Genomic DNA, 23,792 nt, shown 5'->3' with positions numbered 1-23,792 from the left:
CTTTATGGGCGACCTGCTGCAAAGAAGACACTACTGAGGACTGCAAACAAAAGAGGAGACTTTTTGGCCAAGCAACACAAGGACGGGAGATCAGATCAGTGGAAATCTGTACTGCTGACTGTCGAGTTAAAATGAGCTTTTTGGCGTTAACTGCCATGACTTTATGAGACACAGAAAAGGTAAGCCGATGGATTCTGCATGTGTCGTGCCCACTGTACTTCTGGAAACGCCTTAAATATTGTTGGAAAGCCATTCCAGGTGACTACCTGATGAAGCTGCTTGAGATGCCAAGGTTTGTCATTTGTGCGTCCATCAACGTAAATGGGGAGAGGGTTTACTTTGCGGAATCTAAGGTGTAACACATTATGGTTTGTTTCACGTGCTTCTTTACATCTTTCCATAGGTGTACTTACTGGAAAGTGCACTTTAGAAAGGAACAAGGAAAGTTATTGCATTAACAAGTGTGTGTACAAAATTTTGATTGGTACAGTTTAACACTTATAGCAAATTAAGTAGCGTTCAAGTTTTTTTTCTATTAACACTTTCACCGTATAGAGCCAACACTTTGCAACTTACATTTATGTAGACTTTTTACCCCTATGGTACCCACTCTAGTTTTCTAGCCAAAAAGCAGTTTGGACGATGCTTGTTTATTTAAGGACAATTTTACACGCCTGACATTCCTGGTCAGCAGGGCTGTGGAGTGGGAGAGTCAGAGTCCATTTTGGTGGAGGTGGAGTCGGTATAAAATGGACCGACTCATAAAATATAATAAATTGGGTACAGTAGTTCAATGCAGTTTGTGGGGGAATATGTTTTCATAAGAATTTGGGAAAGTTATGAAATGTCCTATAAATGTCTGTCCTATTCCTGATCTAAGGGTCTAGACTTTTAGCGGAGATGAATCTGTGCTACAGTAAATGTATCACTTAAACATGAGCCATGTATGAAGGAGTCGGAGCTGTGGAGTCTGAGTCAGTGTAATGGAAATTGAGGAGTCGGAGGTTTGGCTTACAGACTCCACAGCCCTGCTGGTCAGAGTACGAAAAAAATAAAAAGGCCACCGTATACACTCATGACAAGGGATCATAGCTATCGATCACGTACATGACGGTATCATCCGATTTTGCAGTTTCTATATGTAGGATTTTAGAGCCTGTTTCGATAAGGTTGCTTCAGACACAGTTAGACAGTGAAACAGCTTAAGTTTAAACAACTGGCTTTAAACTATGGTTAGGTAGTAGAAATAAAAAATAAAAGTCGAGTCCTCTGTTTGATAGCTAGCCAAGTGTAATGGCTAACAACCACTAAGGACTCCATTTTTTTTTTCTCAGGGAAGTTTCATTATGAGAGACAACCAGACATTGAGCTCATCTCCATATATTCACTGCATTAGAATTATAAATCAAATGTATTTGAAACGGCTCATAAAAAAAAAAAAAAAAAAAAAAAAAAAATCATGTTCTGCATAAAAACGAAGAAAAAAATTAATCTTTTATTGCTTAGCAAAACTTACAAATTAAAATGACTTCATTGAGAACATGTTTTTATGTGCTGCATTACATCATAAATTATTCCGTAGTTGTGTTTTTTTTTGTAAAACACCAGTTTTGGCCTATGTCGGATGCTGCTTATCTGACCTTGCGGGATATGTATGCAGTGGTTATACCCTAAGGAGACAAGGGAATCCACTAGCAGACCCTCGCTGATAAATAGTACAATACGCTGGCGTGATTACAGGCCATGTTCCACATTTCTTTTTGGAAGCTTTGATTTGTTATCTGGACTTGGAATGGAAAATACAGAGAAATGACAGCAACAGAGGAAGTTCTGTAGGCTGCTGCTTGCTAGCGATTTCATCAGCCTGTACTAACTCTTAGTCACTTACCTCGTAGCCCTTTTCCAGTAAAAATTCAGCCAAATAAGACCCATCCTAGGAAGAGAAAAAAAAAAGAAAAAAAGATTAAAGTATGTGAGAAACGTGCACAGCCACTGTATGGGAGCTGATATTATGTAACACATTGATATAGAAATCATACTGCAGAAAGGTGCACACATTCACTGCCAACTAAAATGTTTAGCCACATGCTGAGCTGCAGACATTCAGAAGCAAGATTCTCCAGGGATGGCGGATTTAACAGCTTAAAATAAACCCGAATCTGGTTTTATAGATCAGAGCTGTCCAGGGTAAAAAGTAGGTACAAAATGTAATCGCATTATATAACTAAGAAAAGATAAAAATATATATAAAAAAAAAACAAAACATTTTAATGCTTAAAAAAATTGGTATATAGGAGTTACCATTGTCTGACATTTACTATGTATTTAAGACCTGTTATAATATACTTTGAACATCCTGTTGCCGTCGATTGGCCAGTGTAACTGGTACTTAAAGAAGCACTCCTGCCATCAAAATTTGTATCCTCTTAATACGGTATATTGCAATCATATTACATAGCACTGTGTACTTACAATTGCTCATTTTACCTTTCTACCCAGATAATTCTCTTTTCCATTAGCTCTATGACATTATGTGGTTCAAAAAACTGACTAAATGAATCCTTCTAAGCTCTACATAGAAACAGGAGGTCAATTTTATCTGCACAAGTTATGAGTCACTGTATAGTCTATGGCAGGGGAAGAAGGGAGCAGCTGGGTCAGGAGTTGGAGGGGGAAAGTCATGCAAGGACAAGAGACTTCCTGTTTCTACATAGAGCATAGAAAAGCATTAGCTGGGTAGAGGGGAAAATGAGCAATTGTAAGGACACAGTGATATATATTATTAGGATTGCGATATACGAAGATAAAAACTTTGATGCGAGTGCTTCTTTAAATGAGGGTCATATGCTTTATATGCACAAGGTATTGGCTGGAAGGTGTTTTGGCCAATACCCAGTCTGCTAGTCGATAAAGGGTCTTAACGATGGGACCCACATTTAACAGGCATTTATGGCATACTGGTGGATAAACCATAATTGGCCAAGACTGGAGCAAATCTAACAGGTTCACCTACTCCAGATTAGGATAAAGTTTGAACACTTGTTCAGAACCGGCCTCAAAAAAATAATACTCCAATTCAATAAAGAAATGTAGGGTTAGAATCTTCTTTTAGATTCTCCTAAGGTATAATTATTTGTATTATGGAATTATTTCTGCCAAAACAACATTTTCATGACTACTTCATGGCTTATTATAAAGGAGCAAATTATAACCACATGTTAAAACGGAACTCACATTGCAAGACGGACAGAGTAGAGATAAGATGTGTTTGAGAAATTTGGATTTAAGTTACTGCGAGATGTGCGTGGTGGTAGGACATTCCATTCAAAGTTACCTTTGGACAGCAGTGAACCTACTAATCCGTCACCATCAAACATGGGCAATTCAGCCAAATTTGATTAGATGTCAGTGGATGACAGCAAGTATAATCAAGGACAGGGTGCAATACATACCAGGGGACTGCAGCTGCTGTCTCACAGTAGGGACACTTCTGGAGAAGTTGTAACATACACATTTGTCATGGAATATGATACCACCATACTACCTACCATAATTGTAACACGTAGTGTACATAGCTCCAAAAGGCATCACACCATGATGGTGTGGAGACCAAGTGATTTTATATATTTTCTTTGTTTCTGCTATAGCATCACAGCAGAGGTTTTAGCAGGAATATTTTAATATTTGACAAGAGCAGTCAGGCTGTGGAATGCCCTACCACAAGAGGTAGTAATGGCAGACACTAACAGCTTTCATAAAAGGGCTGGACGATTTCCTCGATACACAACATTGTGGGTTACAGTTAAGTTAGACAAAATATTACAACTATAGTAGTACTAAATATTAATACATTTGTGAGGCCTAGTACCAGTTAGTAAGTTAGTGTAGGGAGTAAAATTGGGGAAGAAAGATTTGACTTGATGAAACTTATTCAGCCTACGCTATGTTACTATGACAAGTGGACTGTCTTCCTCAATATCTCAGTACATTCCAATAGTCTCAAAGCAATATCAAATATCCAAAATTAGAGCCATGAGAAAACCAAGAAATATGGAAAAAAAGGTAATTAAATTACTAAAATTAAAATTTTATTTTTAGATAATAGGGAAAAATATTACATACTCCATAGACATAGTAAGGGTCGAACAGCCCTTGCTGCATGTGGGACCGTATCTCTGCAGTATTGCACCTGGTCACATGCAATCCATCTTTAAAAGCTAACGAGTCACCTCCAAAACAACATTTACCTGCAGATAAAATTGTAAACTTAAGATAATTACTACTAGGGACATTGAGTGACAGTCAGCTGTGCAGTACGCGTGTGCGCAGCACGTCCATTAAGGTGCCAGGGAGTGATTACAATGTGTGCACTGTGCAGTGAGTGGTGACTAACATCTCCCTGTACTGCCCCTATGACTGGAAAAGCGCAACCGCTCATTGTTGAATAAGAATAAAAAAAATACTAATAGAACGCTTAGAAAAAAAAATGCTGGTAGTCAAAAAAGCAAAAGCTCAAAGAACTACAAAAAAACAAACAAAACAATGTGTAACCAAGTCTTCCTCTTAGAAAAAAAAACAGTGGGTTTGCCAGAGTTTAACCCCTTCGTGACCACCAATACATCTTTTAACGGACCTGCGATATACACACACATGGTCAAAATTGTTGGTACCCCTCGTTTAATGAAAGAAAAACCCACAATGGTCACAGAAATAACTTGAATCCGACAAAAGTAATAATTAAAAATTTATGGAAATGAACAAATGAAAGTCAGACATTGCTTTTCAACCCTGCTTCCACAGATTAAAAAAAATAAATAAACTCATGAAATAGGCCTGGACAGAAATGATGGTACCTTTAGCTTAATATTTTGTTGAACAACCTTTTGAGGCAATCACTGCAATCAAACGATTCCTGTAACTGTCAATGAGACTTCTGTACCTCTCGACAGGTATTTTGGCCCACTCCTCATGAGCAAACTGCTCCAGTTGTCTCATGTTTGAAGGTTGCCTTTTCCAGATGAGCATCTTTGGAAAGAGCTGAAACATGCCAATAGGACTTAGGTCAGGGCTCAGGCCTTCTGAGTAGTCCAATGTTTTCCTCTTAGCCATTCTTGGGTGTTTTTAGCTGTGTGTTTTGGGTCATTATCCTGTTGCAAGACCTATGACCTGCGACTGAGACCAAGCTTTCTTTCACTGGGCAGCACATTTCTCTCTAGAATCCCTTGATAGTCTTGAGATTTCATTGTACCCTGCACAGATTCAAGACACCCTGTTCCAGATGCAGCAAAGCAGCCCCAGAACATAACAGAGCCTCCTCCATGTTTCACAGTAGGGACAGTGTTCTTTTCTTGATTTGCTTCATTTTTCCATCTCTGAACATAGAACTGATGTGCCTTGCCAAAAACTTCCATTTTTGTCTCATCTGTCCATAGGACATTCTCCCAGAAGCTTTGTGGCTTGTCAACATGTAGTTTGGCAAATTCCAGTCTGGCTTTTTTATGATTTTTTTTCAACAATGGTGTTCTCCTTGGTCATCTCCCATGAAGTCCACTTTGGATCAAACAACGACCGGTGGTGCGACCTGACAGTGATGTTCCTTGAGCTTGAAATTCACCTTTAATCTCTTTAGAAGTGATCATGGGCTCTTTGTTACCATTCGTATTATCCGTCTCTTTGATTGGTCATCAATTTTCCTCCTGCGGCCACGTCCAGGGAGGTTGGCTATAGTCCATGGATCATATATTTCTGAATAATATGTGCAACTGTAGTCACAGGAACATCAAGCTGCTTGGAGATGGTCTTATAACCTTTACCTTTAACATGCGTGTCTATAATTTTCTTTCTAATCTCCTGAGACAACGCTTTCCTTTGGTGACATGGTGTGTACCACACTCAACATGGACCAGAGGAAGCAAACAGCACAGTGAGTATCTGTAGCCCTATATACAGGCCCACTGACTGATTACAAGATTGTAGACACCTGTGATGCTAATTAGTGGACACAACTTGATTTAACATGTCCCTTTTGTCACATTTTCTCGGGTACCATCATTTCAGTCCAGCCCTATTTCATGAGTTTATTTATTTTTTTTTAATTCTGTGGAAGCAGGGTTGAAAAGCAATGTCTGACTTTCATTTGTTCATTATCATAGATTTTTAATTTATTACTTTTGTCAGATTCAAGTTATTTCTGTGACCATTGTGGGTTTTTCTTTCATTAAAAGAGGGGTACCAACAATTTTGACCACGTGTGTAAGTGACTAGCATCCCATGACAGGTGACAATCCTGTAACTGTCACCTGTACACTATAGCTGACGACTTGCTGCAGCCAGCATTACCAGTGTTGGCGCCGACCATGGCCGTTTAACCCATTAGATGCTGCCGTCAATAGTGACTGCAGAATCTAAATAGTTAACAGTGCGAGGGTGGGGGAGGGGGGCTCCTTTTTAGCCCCATTAGCACCCCGAGATCTTGCTTGTGTGGTCCGGATATTTGCCGTGGCAGTTCATGGCCAAATAACGGCCTTAGAGTGTGCTGGCTATAGGGACCTGTTCAGAAGTAAAAATTTAGGTGGCAAAAATACATTTTCATTCCTGTCATGCCACTTTGCATCAATTCCTGAAAAGCACCTGAAGGGTTTATGAACTACCTGAAAGCAATTTTGAATACGTTGGGGGGAAGGGGGGGGGGGGGGGGTGTTAAAATCTAAGATGTCACAAAATAGTTAATAAATAACATTTCCCACATACATACTTTACATAAGCACAATTTTAGAGGGTTTTTTTTGGTTAGGAAGTTAAAAAAAAAAAAAAAAAAAAAGAGTTAAAAAGTTGACCAACAATTTCTCATTTTTACAACAAAGTTTACAAAACCATTTCTTTTAGGGACATCACATCACATTTGAAGTGACTGAAGGGCGTATATGACAGAAAATACCCAAAAGTGACACCATTCTAAAAACTGCATCCCTCAAGGTGCTCAAAACCACATAAGTTTATTAACTCTTCAGGTGCTTAACAGGAATTAATGTAATGTGGAAGGATAAAATAAACTAACTTTTCACAAAAATTTTCCTTTAGACTTTTTTTTTTTTTTTTTTAACTTTCACAAGTGTAACAGGAGAAAATGAACCCCTAAATTTGTTGCGCAATTTCTCCTGAGCACACCGATAACCCATATGTGGGGGAAAACTACTCTGGGCGCATGGCAGGGCTCGGAAGGGAAGGAGCACCATTTGACTTTTTGAATGTAAAATTTGCTGGAATAATTAGCAGACGCCATGTCGCGTTTGGAAAGTGGGTGGTTTCCACTGTTTAGGCACAAGTGACACCATTTTGGAAACAACACCCCTTAGGGAGCTTATCCAGATGTGTGGTGAGCACCTTAAAAACAGGTGCTTTACAATAGTTTAGAACGTTGATCTGTAAAGACAAAAAAAAAAAAAAAATTCCACAAAAATGTTTTAGCCCCAAATCTTTTCATTTTCACAAAGGTAACAGAAGAAATTGCACAACAAATTTTGGGGTCCATTTTCTCTTGAGTACTCTGATTCCCCATATCTGGTTGAAAACTGCTTTTGAGGCATAATGCAAAGCTGAGAAGGAAAGCAGAGTCATATTGGAGTTCAGATTTTGCTAGACTGGTTTGAGGGTGCCATGTCACATTGGTAGAGCCTCTGAGGTGCCAGAACAGCCGAACACCCCTTAAGTGACTCCATTTTAGAAACTACACCTCTCAATGAATTCATATAGAAATGCAGTGATCATATTGACACCACAGGTGTGTCACAGCATTTTATACCATTGGGCAGTGAATAAAAAAAATTATATTTTTACCACCAACATTTTATTTTGGCCCCAGATTTTACATTTTCACACTGGGCAATGGGTAAAAATGGCAACAATTTGTCCCACAATTACTGCTGAATGTAGAAATATCCCATATGTGGCTGTACAGTACTTAGTCACACGGCGAAACTCCTGAGGGAAAGAGCAACATTTGCCTCCTGAAGCATAGATTTTCCTAGAATAGTTTGCAGACTCCATATACAGAGGCCCCAAGTACTAGAAGAGCAGAATCCACCCTCAGGTGACCCCATGTTGGAAATTAAACCCCTTTGGGAACTTATCTACAGGTGTAATGACGACTTTGACTCCATGGGTGTTTTCCAGAAACTAGCATTAGTGGATGTTGCCAAGTGAAAATTGCAAACTTGTAGTGACCAGTAGAGATGAGCGTTGTTCGACTTGAACTGTTCGCCAATCTCAAATTCGAGCTGTTTTGGGCGGTGTTCGAGCCGTTCAGCGAACACGAACAATTTGAGAAAAATTCGGCTGTTCGAGGTTATGTTCGATAACTGTTCGTGCACCAAAATCATAACTGGATTTTTTCTCAGTAATGATGAAAATTAATGTTAATACGCAGTTTGAGTGTACAGCGGGGCGGGGGGAGGGGCAGGGGATGGATCTCTGCAGGAACAATGAAGATCTCCATTTTTTTTTCTCTTTCCCGCATTTGCAGTGGGGAGGTGCAATCTGTCAGCCTATCAGCAGCGCACACACGGAGCGAAGTGCTTTTTTTCACACAAGCAAGGGCATGTGTCATTGGCAGTGTATGTCACATGTCCTTGCCCTATAAGACCAAGCCATTTTCCCCGTCGCCACCATTTTCTCACTGCTGCAGCTGCGTGTTAGACGGCACCGCTGTTGCTGTGTGCGCTATACCTTGTTAATTTCAAGCCAATTTTCGCACAAATCTACAGATAGCTTGGGAGTAGGGAATAGTTGTAATTGCAGTCCTTTTAAGGACTAGGTTACAGCATTTCCTACGACTTTTATCAGGCAGGTCTGTGCTCTTAAATAGATAGATTGTGGGAGTAAAGACTAATTGTAATTGGAGTCCTTTTCAGGACTAGGTTACATCAGTTCCTATCAGTTTTTGCCAGGCAGGTCTGTGCCAGTGCTGTGCAAGTTTTTTTCACAGCATTTGGCTGAATCTAGCAAAGCTAATCCTTTTTGGCCTATTGCAGAGTGTGTTAGTCAGTGGAGTAGCCTATCTGTGTTGCAAGATATACCACCTGTGTATAGAATACCAATTTTTTTACTGCACCTAGTGAAGTAAAATCTTTTGGGCATAGCATCATTCTATTAGTCCATCTATACTGACCTCCATCAGGTTGCAAACTGAATATATTTTTTTCTGCATCTACCTCTGAAAAAATATTGGGCTTCTAGCTGTGTGTGGGACTTGTTGTATTAGTCCATCTATACTGACCTCCATCAGGTTGCAAACTGAATATATTTTTTTCTGCATCTACCTCTGAAAAAATATTGGGCCTTCTAGCAGTGTGTGGGACTTTCTCTATTAGTCCATCTATACTGACCTCCATCAGGTTGCAAATTGAATATAATTTTTTTCTGCATCTAACCCAGCCAATAGTTTTGGCCTAATACCACAGTTTGGCCACTCAGCTCTGCTCGGTTACCATCCATTGTTTTTTTGTGCAAACAACTCCAGAGTTGTGAATTAGTTAACCACCAAAATGAGTGGAAAAAGGCCTGCTGCTGGTGGAAAGGGGAATAGGCGTGTTGGGAAGGGGAAAAAAGGTTGTGTCCGTGGGGTAGGTGTTAAAGCAACAGTAACATCTGAAGAAAGACCATCTTCCAGCCAAACTAAAATGTCTACTTCTTTTAGCGGACAATGTGATAAGATCCCTTTCTTACGGCCACGCCAATCGCTACAAATTCCAGATGAGGCACAAAAACAGCAGGTGCTTCAACGGATATCAAGTGCTCCTTTAAGTGGGCTCTCCTCCACATCAACTTCAACATCACAAATACTCCAGTCCTCAAAGGTGTCACCCCAATCGCACTTGCTTCCTCACAGCTCCCAAATCTCCAGCTGCCCGTCTGAGTATGAGGTAGAACAGATGGTTGAGTCTGCAGAGCTGTTTACTCATACTATAGCCTGGGAATCAGAGGTCGACTCCAGCGCTAATGTGAATCCAGACGAGGAAATGATCTGCACTGATGCCCAGAAGCTTTACGAGTCGGATCCAGGACCAGACGCAGAAGGTTCTGACCATAATGTAGACCCTCATTCCCAAACTGTAACTCCTGTTGGTGGAGACAATGAGGAAGACGATGATAAGACTCAAATACCTGATTGGAGCGACAACTTTAGTTTTTTGTCAGGGCAGGAACAGGTTGGCTCTGAGGACAACGGGTGTGATAACGCACAGGGTGATGATGATGAGGTTGGAGATCCCACTTACTGTCAACTCACAGTCAGCCAAGAGATGAGGTCAGCAGAGGAGGTGGAGGAAGATGCTAGTGACGACGAGGTCAGGTTGCGCCTTCCTGGACAGAGACGTAGTACTGGAAGCACGTCAACAACTGCATCCTCAAACACAACTCTGCCTCTCACCACAAGTCGTGGTGGCTCTTCAGGTCGCATGGGTGCTAAGCCTTGCATAGCCTGGGCATTTTTTCAGATCGATAAAGATGACCCAACTCGTGTTATCTGTAACATTTGTCAGCAAAAGCTAAGTAGAGGCCAAAAAATACATAGTTTGAGTACTTCATGCATGAACCGGCACATGGACATGAAGCATAAGTTGCAGTGGGAAGCTCAGTGTGCTACAATGCGGCCTAGCCGGCCGGGCCAACCACCGTCTGCCATATCTTGTGCATCCGCGGCCTCTTCATCCTCTGTGACTGGGGGGACAGCAGTCACACCAGTTTTGGGGCGCAGACCTGCCACCTCTTTACCCACAACAGCCAGCGTGATTGGCAGGTCATCATTTTCTTTGGAGGTGGTAACACCAGCTGGTGTTGAGCGCTGTCCGACATCGATAGCACCACCTTTGGATCAAGGCAACCTAACATGTCCGCCTGCATCTTCCTCACAGACCGGCAGTTTGCCGGGGACACCCTTATCAACCCCATCTAAGCACAACAGCCAGCCCTCGGTCCCTCAGATGTGGACAAGTAAAAGACCATTTCCTCCTAGCCATGAGAAAGCTAAGAGGTTGAATTTCACCATCTGCAAGCTCTTGGCTACAGAAATGCTGCCTTTCCACCTGGTGGACACAGAGAATTTTCGAGACCTTATGTCCGTCGCAGTGCCCCAGTACCAGATGCCCAGTCGGCACTACTTCTCAAAGAAAGGTGTGCCTGCGCTCCACCAGCATGTCGCACACAACATCACCGCTTCTTTGAGAAACTCTGTGTGTGACAGGGTGCATTTCACCACAGACACTTGGATGAGTAGGCATGGACAGGGGCGTTACATGTCGCTGACTGGGCACTGGGTAACTATGGTGACAGCAGGACAAGGGGCTGCTGTCCAAGTCTTGCCGTCCCCACGAGTTGTGCATCAATCCTCTTTATGTCAAAGTTCCTCCACTGCTTCTGCCTCCTCAACCTCCTCTCGGTCTTCCACCTGCACCCAAAGCCTGTCTGGTCATGCCACAAGCTTTCTAACTGCGCAGAAGGGATCCTGCACACCTCCTTACTATGCTGGCAGTAGGGCTCAACGTCATCAGGCGGTTTTTACATTGAAACGTCTGGGAAATGTGAGTCACACAGCTGAGGAGTTGTGGTCAGCTCTGGAGAACCAATTTCATGAATGGTTGTCTCCACTGGACCTGAAACCAGGGAAGGCTGTGTGCGACAATGCTGCAAACCTGGGTGCGGACCTTCGCCGGGGCAATGTCACACACGTGCCTTGTATGGCTCACGTGTTGAACCTGGTTGTCCAGCAATTTTTAGCCCACTATCCCAGACTAGATGGCCTTCTGCAGAGGGCACGGTCGCTGTGTGCTCACTTCCGCCGTTCGCATCCTGCAGCTCAGCGACTTACATCTCTACAGAAGTCGTTGGGCCCGCCACTTCACCGGCTAAAATGCGATGTGCCTACCCGGTGGAATTCAACTCTGCACATGTTGCAGCGACTGTGGCAGCACCGACAAGCCCTGGTGCAATACGTTCTGACGTATAGCCAGGGCCAACGAGATCCAGAGGTGGGGCAAATCACGCTGGAGGAGTGGTCTCAGATCAGGGACCTATGCACCCTTCTGCACAGTTTTGAAATGGCGACGAAGATGTTTAGTGCTGACGATGCCATTATCAGCATGACTATTCCGGTGATTTACATGCTGGAGCACATGTTAAACAGAATTCGGAGTCAGGTGGTGGCACAAGAGGAGGTGGAGGAAGTAGAGGAGGAGGAGTTGTATGCGGAAGGGCTAACATCTGCAAGGTCCAGACGGTCGGCAGCACCAAGGTGGCAGGCATGTGAGGGTGGGGGAGATGGTTTTACCAGGGCGCATGGTAGCAGCCAAACTAGTGAGGAAGGTGCAGGAGCCCAGGAAGAAGTGGAGGACGAACTGATGGAGGACTCATCAGATGAGGGAGACCTTGATCACATTTCTGTTGTGCGAGGTTGGGGGGAGAGGACAGAGGAAGGAAGCATGATTGTTACCTCGCCACCAAAACAACAGGGACTTGGTGCTCCTGGATGCGCAACACACATGAGTGCCTTCTTGCTGCACTACCTGCAACATGACCCTCGAATTGTGAGAATTAGAAATAATCCTGACTACTGGGTTGCCACACTGTTAGATCCCCGGTACAAAAGTAAATTTGCAGAAATTATTCCTGCCATAGAAAGGGATGCACGCATGCAGGAGTATCAGCAGAGACTGTTGCAGAATCTTACATGTGCTTTTCCACAAAACACCAGTGGTGCACGTAGTGAATCTCAGAGTTCCAACTTGCCAACCGTGGGACCGTCAAGTGTTCAGCACTCAAACCGTAACAGAACCACAGTATCTGCTGGTAACATCAATTTTGCGGAATCATTTCACCACTTTTTTTAGCCCATCCTTTGCAAGGCCACAGGAGACAAGAAGTCTGACACAGTCAACGCCTAGAGACGATGGTACAGGAGTATCTCCAAGTAAACATTGAAGCCATGACTGTCACTGGACCCTTGCTCTTTTTGGGCTTCCAATCTGGATAAATGGCCGGAGCTAGCCACTTACGCCTTGGAGATCTTGTCATGCCCCGCAGCCAGCGTTCTGTCTGAACGTGTTCAGCGCTGCTGGTGGTGTGCTGACAGATAAGCGCACGCAGCTCTCCACTGATAATGTAGACAGACTCACGTTCATAAAGATGAACAAATCATGGATCCGAAACGACTTTTCTACCCCTGTGTCATCCTGGGGAGAGTAAAAGCTTGATGGTTGGTAGGGTGATTTTAACCAATCGTTTTAAGCTTTCAAATTACTAATCATGTTTATCTGTATCTTGGCTGGAAAATAATTTGGGCTTTGTAGCAGTGTGCAGCACTGATCCTATTAGGCCATCTATACTAAAGCTTCACCAGATTTAAAATTAATAATAATTTTTAGCTGCATCTAGCCCGGAAAATAATTTTGGGGCTCCGAGATGCGCAAGACACATAAGTGCCTTCTTGCTGCACTACCTGCAGCATGACCCTCATATTGTCAGAATTCGAAGGAATCATGACTACTGGGTTGCCACACTCTTAGATCCCCCAAACTTTTCGATCAACCTTTTCATTTTAATAAAGACCAAAAAAATGGTCATTTTTGAAATTATAAGCATTAGCAGGTTATTAGAAACTGAAATCAAACAGTTTTCAACTCAAAACTTTATTCTAGGTGATGTTACATTTTCACATAGGACCCCTTGTTCGAAAGGAGCTTCTGAACTCTCTCGTCCATTGAATTTGTCAGGTTTTGGATGGTTTCTGCTTCAATTGTTTTGCATGAGGACAGAATACCCTCCCAGAGCTGTTGCTTAGATGTGAACTGCCTCCCGCCATCATAGACACTCCTTTTAATGATGCTCCAAAGGTTCTGAATGGGGTAGAGGTCAGGGGAGCATGGGGGTCACACCATAAGTTTGTCCCCTTTTATGCCCATATCAGCCAGAGATGCAGATGTTTTATGTGCAGCATGAGATGGTGCATTATCATGCAGAAAAATGATCTTGCTGTGAAATACACGGTTCTTCTTCTTGAACCATGGCAGGAAGTGCGGTTTGAGAAAATCCACATACATTATGGAGTTCATCTTTAGCGCCTTCAGGGATCCTAAAGGGGCCGACAATCTCTCTCCCCATGATTCCAGCCCAAAACATTACTCCACCTCCTCCTTGTTGGCGCTGTAGCCGTGTTTGCGTGGGGTGTCCATCAACCAGCCATCCTCCACTCCATCCATCTGGACCATCGAGCGCTGCACGGCACTCATCCGTGAACAAAACAGTTTTGAAATCAGTCTTCATGTAATGTTTGGCCCTCTGGAGCCGTTTCTGCTTGTGTGAAGTGGATAGAGGAGGTCGACAGGATGGCGCATGCACAGCTGCAAACCTCTGAAGGACCCTGCATCTTGTTGTTCGGGGGACGTTGGAGGCACCAGCAGCTTCAAAAACTTGTCTGCTGCTATGACAAGGCTTTTTTGCCACTGCTCTTTCAACCTGACGTAATTGCCTGTAGGAAAGAGTCCTCAATTTGCCCTTATCAGCACGCACACGTGTGTACTGTGAATCAGCTACATACTTCTTGATTGCCAAGACACTTCATCCTGATCATCCACAATGTTGATTGTAGTCATGCCTTGACCTAAACACTCCACAATTTGTTGCTTCTCAGCAGCCGACACATCCTTTTTCTTTCCCATTTTGGCAGAAAATGTAGGCTGCTTAATAATGTGAGACAGCCTTCTTAAGTAGTCTTGCCTTTCATTGGACACACCTGCCAAACTAATTAGCACAGGTGTCTGCAATTGCTTACAGTGATATAAAGAGCCCTGACACACATCACCATCAATGAGTTTAACTGACAAACAAACAAATTCTTCCCTTATCACTCCTAAACACTTTTTGCATAATAATTTGGAACGCGGTGTACATGTGCTTTTCCACAAAACACCAGTGGTTCACGTAGTGAATCTTACAGTTCTAACTTGACAACCGTGGTCTGTATGGAGTTGTTCAATAAAGGGCCCAAAATTAAGATAACATAGATGGGAGAGGTCTCTATGAATAGGAATTCCTAAGTATTTGATACCCTGTGAGGGCCAGGCAAAGGGAAAGTTGGACTGGATGGAATCCTATATGGATTTGGGGAGGGAGACATCGAGGGCCTCAGACTTCGCTGCATTGATTTTAAAATTTGACCATGTAACAAAGTGATCTATTTCAGCCATAACAGCAGGGATGGATATATGTGATTGAGTGATATATACTAGGACATCATCAGCAAATAGAGAGCACTTGTACTCGGTGCCTCCCACCTCAATCCACCTAATATTGGGGTTATGGCGAATTGATGAGAGCAGGTGCTCCATCACTAGGATGTATAAGAGAGGGGACAGAGAACATCCCTGCCTTGTCCCATTGGTGATTATGAAAGGTGATGAAAATGTTCTGACGCGCCCCCTGGGCCTTGGGACACCCGGAGCCGGACCCTTTTTTGTGGATGCTGGTGGTTGTAGTCTCCGTGGCGGCGACCCGGTTCCGTGGCTCAGGGCGGTCAAACCAGTGGCGGAACTATTTATGTGGTTTTGATGTTTAAATGTCCGACTACGCCACCCGTGGATTGCGGTCAGAGTGAACCGCCGCTCCAGGGCAGACCGCTGAGGCTGGTGTTGTGGGTGCAGCAGAGCGTAGCATAACTCCCCACGGGAGGAGTATAGCCTCAGGGCAGTGTATGCAGAGGATGGGGGTGATGGTGCAGGGCAGCAGCAGTAACGACACGGAGTCAGTGATGCAGTCCAGGGCCTTTACTCCGTTCTTATTATCCAGACCACGTCTGCAGGTAACGGCTGTCCACGTCGTACTGTGCTCACCAGGTGAGGGGCTCAGACAACTCCCAGATAACTTTGGAGCGCTTCACAGGACCCCCTTTGTGTGTCCTTTGTCTGGCCTTTCTTACCAACACTTCTGTCCGGCTGCCTCGGGCCTCCTCTTGGTAAACTTGGCGCCAGTTTCCCTGACCCTATGTGGTGCCTTCCTAGCGGGTGTAGCGAGGGGCTGCGCCACATAAAATGTCACAGCCTCCTGTTTCTAGCTGAGGGTCGTTTCCTGCCTCCACTAGTTTCGGGGACCGGTCTCCCCCTTTGGCCTGACCCCTCCACGCAGGTGGATTCGGGCGTGCGGTGGCGACTCGCCCGTCCGCACCCCTGGGATCCCTTCGTTCCTGGAGCCTTCTCCGCTCCTCTTCCTTCCTTCTCCCTCTTCCAGGCCTGGGCCTCTGTTACTAGGCCCGCCTCCGGAGCAGAGCTCATGCAGAGCCCCTGCTCCCTGCCACTTCTGCTCAGACTTCTCTGCACTGAACTAAGATGGTGCCCACCTTTTATACTCCCTTCTCAATGCACCCAGGAACTGCTTCCTCCCTGCTCCTGCACTACAGGGTTCCCCTTCCTCAGTGTTCCCTCCCCCCACTCCAGCCAGGGACAGGGACTGTCGTGCCCATCTCAGGGGCATATTGGTCACCCTGCCCCACGGAAATGTGGTGTAATGCATGCAGGTGTCGGGTCCTGATCCACACTACATCCTTACCTGAGAGTGAGATATCACACCTCTGGGTGAGGTGCAATACCTCTGTAGCAACCGAGCCCTCAGGGTGCTACAGTTCCATTTATCTTCAGCCTAGGTGACGTATTGCGATACAGGGCCGTGATTTTGGCTATAAAAGGGTCCCCTAGACCCCTACCCCAAGCTTTTTAAGAGAATCATATATGGCGTGCCAGGAGACTCTATGGAATGCTTTCTCAGCATCCAACGAGAGTATCTAATTACAAATTTTTAACTGCATCTAGCCCAGGAAATACTTTGTGCCTAGTAGCAGTGTCTGCTAGTCAGCGGATTATCCCGGCTGTTAAGCAAGCTACACCACCTGTAGTTTGGACACTTAATTTTTTCAAAGGAAATGCTTCGGGACCACGGGATACTCCGTTTAGAGCATCAGGAGGCACCCCAAGGCATAGGGGCTCGGACTGGCAGTAGGATGCCTTGCGGTGGACAGCAGAGCTCGATCCTTATAAAAGCTTTTTAACTGCAGCAGCTTTAGTGGACGCTACTGGAGCTGGAATTACGCGGCTGGTGGCATGAGACTTGCCCTCCAATAGATCCTTGTAAATGGATTTAAAGTGTATTTATTCAAAATTAGAGAGACAATTTAAATTAAAAAGCTTAGAGCTGCCTCCACCACAGGGGGGCTCGCTCGACCCACCAGTGGACAGGCACCAGTATTGGAGAGGGGGGCTGGCCGTCAGGGTTCACCGCGGCTCTAGCACAAACCCGGCGACACGGAGGTGGCACGGGCAGGAGCGAACTGAACGTGTCGGCTTCTCACTTTTTGGATTTTAGAAGGGCATGACATGCCTATATGTGTGTCTCCCCCTCCTTTTACTCCTCCACCTCTTTTCTTTTCGCATGACTATATGTACTTGTCACTTTTCCATGTGTTAGTTGTGTCTTCTGAGCAGTTTGTCAGCTTTTGGACACCTTTGAAGGTGTTTTCTATGTGTTTCTATGTGTTTTTGTTTGCCTGCCATTGGTTTTAACGGTGTTCGAAGGTGTTCGACGAACAGTTCGGCGAACACACGGGTGTTTGACGAACCGAACCGAACTCTAACACTACGGGGGTGGCTCAACACTAGTGACCAGTACTTTGCAGTGACCAGTATATTGTGCCCAGCTTATGCTTCTGGAGACACGCATCAGTAAATTAGGCAGGCTCTGATTGCTACAGAAATGGCAAACATTTGGACACTAAATGTGGTTTAGACACCCTGGGATCAGAAGGGAGAGGGCATTTGGATTTGGGAGGGCAGAATTCACTGAATTTCCTTTGGGGTGCGAGGAGCCATATCGCTTTTCCAGAGCTTTTGTACTACCAGTAACATGGAAGCCCTTTAATTTCTGATATCAGATGACTGACCTCGGTGTTTTTTTTTTGTGTGGATGGAGTTAAAGCTTTCATTGGGAACATTTTGCATAACATTTTGGATCACATTTATCCGGCGCTCTTACGCTGAGCATTTACTTTGGGGTCTCCATCAAAATCTCTGCGTGACATGACAGATGAAACCCCTGACAGATCCATTCACTATAATGAGGCAGCAGAGTTACTCTGGACTCAGCCTGGCCTCTGTTCAGCGTTGTCCTTTTCAGAGCTGGACAAAGCTTTGGCCGACAGCAGTTTTATGCATACCTAAAATGCGTGACACCGCCGGATCACAGGGCAGACTGCGTCTAGTGTGTCTGTCTGCCTCATTATAGGGAATCTTCCGCTGGGGATTCCGTCTGAACACTATTTCAGAGATTTGCAGGGAAACCCCAATGCAAGCGCTCAGCGTAGAGCGCAGGATAAATGTGAGCCGAGCCTTACTGCGATCTATGGTGGGCAGAATTAACAAAAACAGCAGGTGAAGAATTGGTTTTTATTTTTTTAAGCAGTTCCTCGTGCAGTATAAGTGATTAACCTACTTTATTCTTCAGGTTGGTGCGATTACAGCGATAAATGAGCACTTCATCGCATTTAAAACAGTCCCTCACTACTTTCAAGTCCACACTCACTGCAGCAAAAACAAACATACTTCTCATCTCATATCCTCCCTATCTCACAATTCTAAACATCTATTCAAAACTTTCGATTTTCTCCTCCGTCCCCTAGCTCACCCTCCCTCTCCTCTCCGCCGAAGACTTTGACACCAGAGAAAGCTTTTACCTAAAGTCACCCCAGCCTCTCACACCTACTCAGTCCTCCGCCTCCAAAACCAGCTTCTCCACCATTATGGAAGATCAACTTTCCTCCTTACTCTCCAAATCACACCACCACCTGTGAACTTGACCCAATTCCATCCTACCTCATTCCCAACCTTACCGCTATCTTCATCCCAACCCTAACCCACCTTTTCAACCTGTTACTAACAACTGGTGTTTTCCCCTCATGCTTTAAAACATGTCCATCCTCAAAAAGCCTTGCCTTGACCCATCCTGTCTGACATGCTACCGCCCCATACGACTTCTCCCTTTGCCTCAAAACTACTAAACATGTCCACTTTGAACTGTCCTCCCACCTTTGCTCCTGCTCCCTCTTTGACCGCTTACAATCTGGCTTACGACTGCACCATTCTGCAGAAACTGCCCTGACTAAAGTCACCAATGAACTAGTAACCGCCAAATCCAAGAGACACTCCTGTCCTCCTCCTCCTAGACCTCTCATCTGCCTTAGACACAGTGGACCATTCCCTCTTACTCCAGACTCTCTCTTCTCTCGGCATCACAGACTTGGCCCTATCTTGGATCTCTTCATACCCAACAGACTGGACATTCAGCGTCACACACTCTATCTCCTCATCTCACCCCCATCTGTCGGTGTCCCCTAAGGCTCAGTTCTAGTACCCCTGCTCTTCTCCATCTACACCTTCGGCCTAGGACAGCTCAGTCTACAGCTTTCAGTGTCACCTCTATGCTGATACACAGATCTACCTCTCTGGACCAGATATCTCCTCACTACTAACCGAAAGCCCACAATATCTGTCCACCATCTCATTTTCTGCTAGATTTCTAAAATTTAACATGGATAAAACAGAATTCATCTTCCCACCATCTCATTTAACGCCCCCAACTGACCTATCAAAGTCAATGGCTGTTCACTCTCCCCAGTCCCACAAGCTCGCAGCCTTGGGGTAACCCTGGACTCTGATCTCTCCTTCAAACTACATATCAAAGCCCTTTTCCACTTCCTGCCGACTCAAACTCAAAAATATCTCCCGGATCCGCACATTCCTCAACCATGAATTCGCAAAAATACTAGTGCACGCCCTTATCTCCCACCTCGACTACTGCAACCTCCTGCTCTGTGGCCTCCCTTCTACAACTCCAGCATTACGCATGTTGGGAAAGGGTTAAAGGGGATAATCAACGTTAGTTTGAAAATTGCTAATTTTTTAAACTTTGTAACATTTCTGATATCTTTATAAACAAAACTAAATTTACCATCATAAAGTATAATGTGTCACGAAAAACTATATCAAAATCAATGGTATATGTTGACGCATTCCAGAGTTACTAAATAAAGTGACATGTCAAATTTCAAAGAAAGGTCACTAAGGGGTTAAAACACACATTGTGCACATATACCTGAGAGCCAGTCCTTTAGATATTGGCATTTTAAGTTATTGCGGGTACATACCCTGAGGTTTTCAAGCCGAAGACGCTTCAGTAAAATGGTATTCTTCCTGAAGTTTATTTTGGTATCTTCTGTGTATACAGTACAATATACAATGTATTTACAACAGAAAACCGCCCTGCGAATTTTTTAGCCGCCTTGATCATTTTGAAGGCTGAAGCATTAAAAAAAGTTCAAAAAGACTGATTATATGCACAGCAAGTCGTTCTGACATTGCAATGCACATGTTTATTATTTTGATTGTTTGTCGACGTGTTTCAGAGTCACACAGACTCCTTCCTCAGGACAACCACACATGAGTCTTACGTATGGTTGTATTGGGGAAGGAATCAGTCTAGCTTTGAAAAACATTGACAAACCATCTTTTCTTTTTTTACATAAATAAATGTATTTATTGGATTAATATTTCTTTTTTTCATACTATAATCAGATTGTGAATGTCATCCTTCCAGTAAGCACAGATCACTTACATTTCCCTGGCACTGTCATTGCAGATACTTTTTATGGAAGCCGCCGCATCGTTTTTTCAGTGGTTGTGTCTTACACAACCTTGTAAGGCGAGCGTATCTTACTTGTTCTTGTTTATATTATGATAAGACCCTATTGCGCTTTTGTATTTTATCTAATTTGATCGTTTAAGCGCTTTTTCCTGCAGGTCCCTGAGCGGACACACCTTAAAGTTGCGTACAAATACCCTTGTAGAGTTTCCAAGTATATAAAGGATTATACATTAAGACTACTGGGTTGTTACCTTAGGCCTCATTCACACAGCAGCTTTTCAGTGTGTTCTGTCACAGATAGCATTCATACCTTTGACAGTTTAGGGGACGGTTCAGGTCAGATTTTTTCCTGGGAACTAGTGGACTGCAAAATCGCGGAGACAGGTCCAATATTAGAGTGTGAGCCCAAAACTCTGTAATGCAAGTGTATGGATCTGTGAAAAAAATCTGACAGCATTCAGATGCCATCCAGAAGAAAGTTTCTCACTGACTGACGAAAAAAAGTTTCTCCACCTTTTGCCATCAGTGAAAAAAAAAAAAAAAAAAAATTTAACTGACCAAACTGATGAAGTCACTGATGAAACTATCAGTTTTTGTATTTTTAAGAAAGCCCTGTTGTGTGAATTAGGCCTTGCTTCTACACAAAAACCCGCTCAACATTCCTTTTTCACATCACAGAACTTCACACAAGTTTTTTTTTTGTAAATTAGCAGAACATTAACAGTGACAAATATTTTATTGGTTTATCCTGGGAAACACAAATATTGCAGAGTAGAAGTGCTAAATAAAGCCATCGGGTAAAAGGGGAGAGGAAGAGCTGTGTGGATTTAATAAGCTGATGTGAAACAGACCTGACCAGGATTGAACCCTGTCAATAAGGTCTTGTTCTTCTCACCCAAGCTATTTCTCAGACTTTCCAGCCACACTGGAACATTCTGAACTAGCAGTGGCACTCGCTTCCTCACTGCTTCCTTTCCAGGTCTATCGAGTGATAGGCCCAGGATTTGCAATGAGATGGAAACAGGCAACAAGTGCTACTGGTGTCTGGCAGACGCACAGCACAGCTGATTTACTGTCTGGCAATGCAACACACCACGCAGACTGATGTGGAACTTTGCCGGCATCCATAGGCCACAATTTTGTACTTGGTGTCAGTTTTCAAAAAGGGAACAGCAATGCAGCCATTGTAGATGCCTATAATTGAAGCATTGACTTCAGTCTCCTGCTCGTGCCAAAAGCCAGTAATGAAATCAGGCAACGAGGAACATTCCAGTAGTGCTAGATGTGATAAAGTACACAGGTTTGTTTGTCCAGAGCTAAAGTTCTCTTTTCCGCAAAGGCTATCAACTTTGATGATGTTTGACCATATATATTAGGCCAAGGTGGGTGTGCATGTATTCAATAATTTAACAAACACTTTCAACTTGCTGACCTAGGGAAGACTTGGGAGGAAAAAAAAACAAAAAAACACCTTTTATCCAGATGTGACTTCTGAAGGAAAAAAAAAAAAAAATTGTATTGAATTTTTTCTTCCACTGCTCAATACACAAAACCACAATTTTCTGTTTGTGCCGCCTGAACTCATCCAGTTATTTTACCGCAGAACAGTGCAACTGATTAGTTTTGCTTAATAGTAACTGAAATTTACTAGACTGTTACACTTTGTAGTGATGAAATATTAGTCATTGTCCCTCTAATCTACATTTTCCTTATACAAGGAGTGTGATTTATCATTGCAATTGTGTAAAAGTCAACTAACTCAGCACAAACTTTTTCCAACATTTTTTCCAGTTTTTTAGAAAACGAGTATTTTAAGGCCATTTTTTTGATGAATAAAAAGGTCCCCATAAACACTGGAGAGATTTGTGAGGCTTGTCAGCCATCCATCTAAACAGCTGATTGGGACAGAGGAATCAGCCAGTTGGAATTTCAACACCTGATCTAAATTTTCAGGGAAGATCATTGGCTGACAGAGGTGTTTGACAATGGCTTGCACATGTCTCCCCATTGAAAACACATGAATGCTCTGCTGAGCCTAATGGTCATGTGTATGGGGAAGTTGGGAGACGCAGCTTTCCCGTGTTTGCCCAGCTTTATTGGACTAAATGAAAAAAAACAAAAAACTCTGAAATAAGGGGGTGTGCTTGCATTGGCTACAAACTATTCACCCATCAGTGTCCGATACAGTGCAAACCAAAACAGATTCTTTGGCACATGCTGCCTACTTTTCCCTTGCTCTACAGCCAAACAAGTGCATGTACTGTATAGCACTCGGCTCAGATCAGGTGTTCCCTATAAGATTGTCAGACTTCCCTAGCAGTTTATCTCCCCTAAAGCAAAAAGGATCGGCCGCTGGAAACCAACATGTCGGATTGTGGGGGGGGGGGGGGGGGGGGGGGGAAGTCAGGGAACCCCCATGTGCATGAGACTGAAGGCTGATCCTGCGGATATTGGCACATTATGCCAACTCAAGTGTAAAATAGATAACGCTTTAAGCAAATCAAGCAAAGGCTGGCATCAAGCTAAAGGGGTGAATATACTGAAATGGGTAATGTGTAATAGTTAATGTAAATAGATTGGACAGTCTTAACATGTACCAAATTTATCATAGTGACAAGTATAACAGTTGGTGCATTTTAGAGTACACATCGATCAGATGGCATAGGATGCCTTTACACTGGCAGCCATTAAGTAGGCTGTTTACACAGGCTGATCGTACTTCCACAAGGAATAAACAATTTCACTGAGCATAGAATATTACTGTCCGCGGCCGAAAACAAGTTTTAAACCAGCTTAAAAATTCTCGTGTTCATCTTTTATCCCTTTAAATATGGTTATTTGTTACGTTAAAAAAAATCTCTAAAAACCATTAGAAATAAAAAGTCATTCTCCCGATGAGCACTTTGCTCATTCAGATTATCAGCTCGGACAGGCCAACTTTTTGAAAACGAGTGTTCCTAGGCAATTTTACACTAAACTTTGTAAAATAAAACAAGTTTATGAAGACCAGTTCACTTATCCATATTCACTATTCTGTAAAGAGAAAAAAGCACTACATAGAG

The 23,792-nt window shown here is 43.6% G+C and overlaps 1 protein-coding gene across 2 annotated transcripts in view; it reads right to left on the bottom strand.

Annotated features, from left to right (window-relative positions):
* Positions 1-23,792, bottom strand: part of GMDS (GDP-mannose 4,6-dehydratase) — a 704,434-nt gene that overhangs the window by 591,769 nt on the left and 88,873 nt on the right. For both annotated transcript variants that reach the window (XM_073676655.1, XM_073676654.1), the window contains one exon: positions 1,889-1,933. In XM_073676655.1, coding sequence (XP_073532756.1) covers positions 1,889-1,933 — 45 coding nt within the window. The remainder of the gene's footprint in view (positions 1-1,888; positions 1,934-23,792) is intronic.

This window comes from Phyllobates terribilis, unplaced genomic scaffold, assembly GCF_046119375.1.
Source record: "Phyllobates terribilis strain yellow unplaced genomic scaffold, ASM4611937v1 Scaffold_4__5_contigs__length_816908805, whole genome shotgun sequence".
Taxonomy (NCBI): Eukaryota; Metazoa; Chordata; class Amphibia; order Anura; family Dendrobatidae; genus Phyllobates; species Phyllobates terribilis.
The sequence above is the reverse complement of the archived record's forward strand: the minus strand, read 5'-3'. Positions and strand labels throughout refer to the sequence as shown.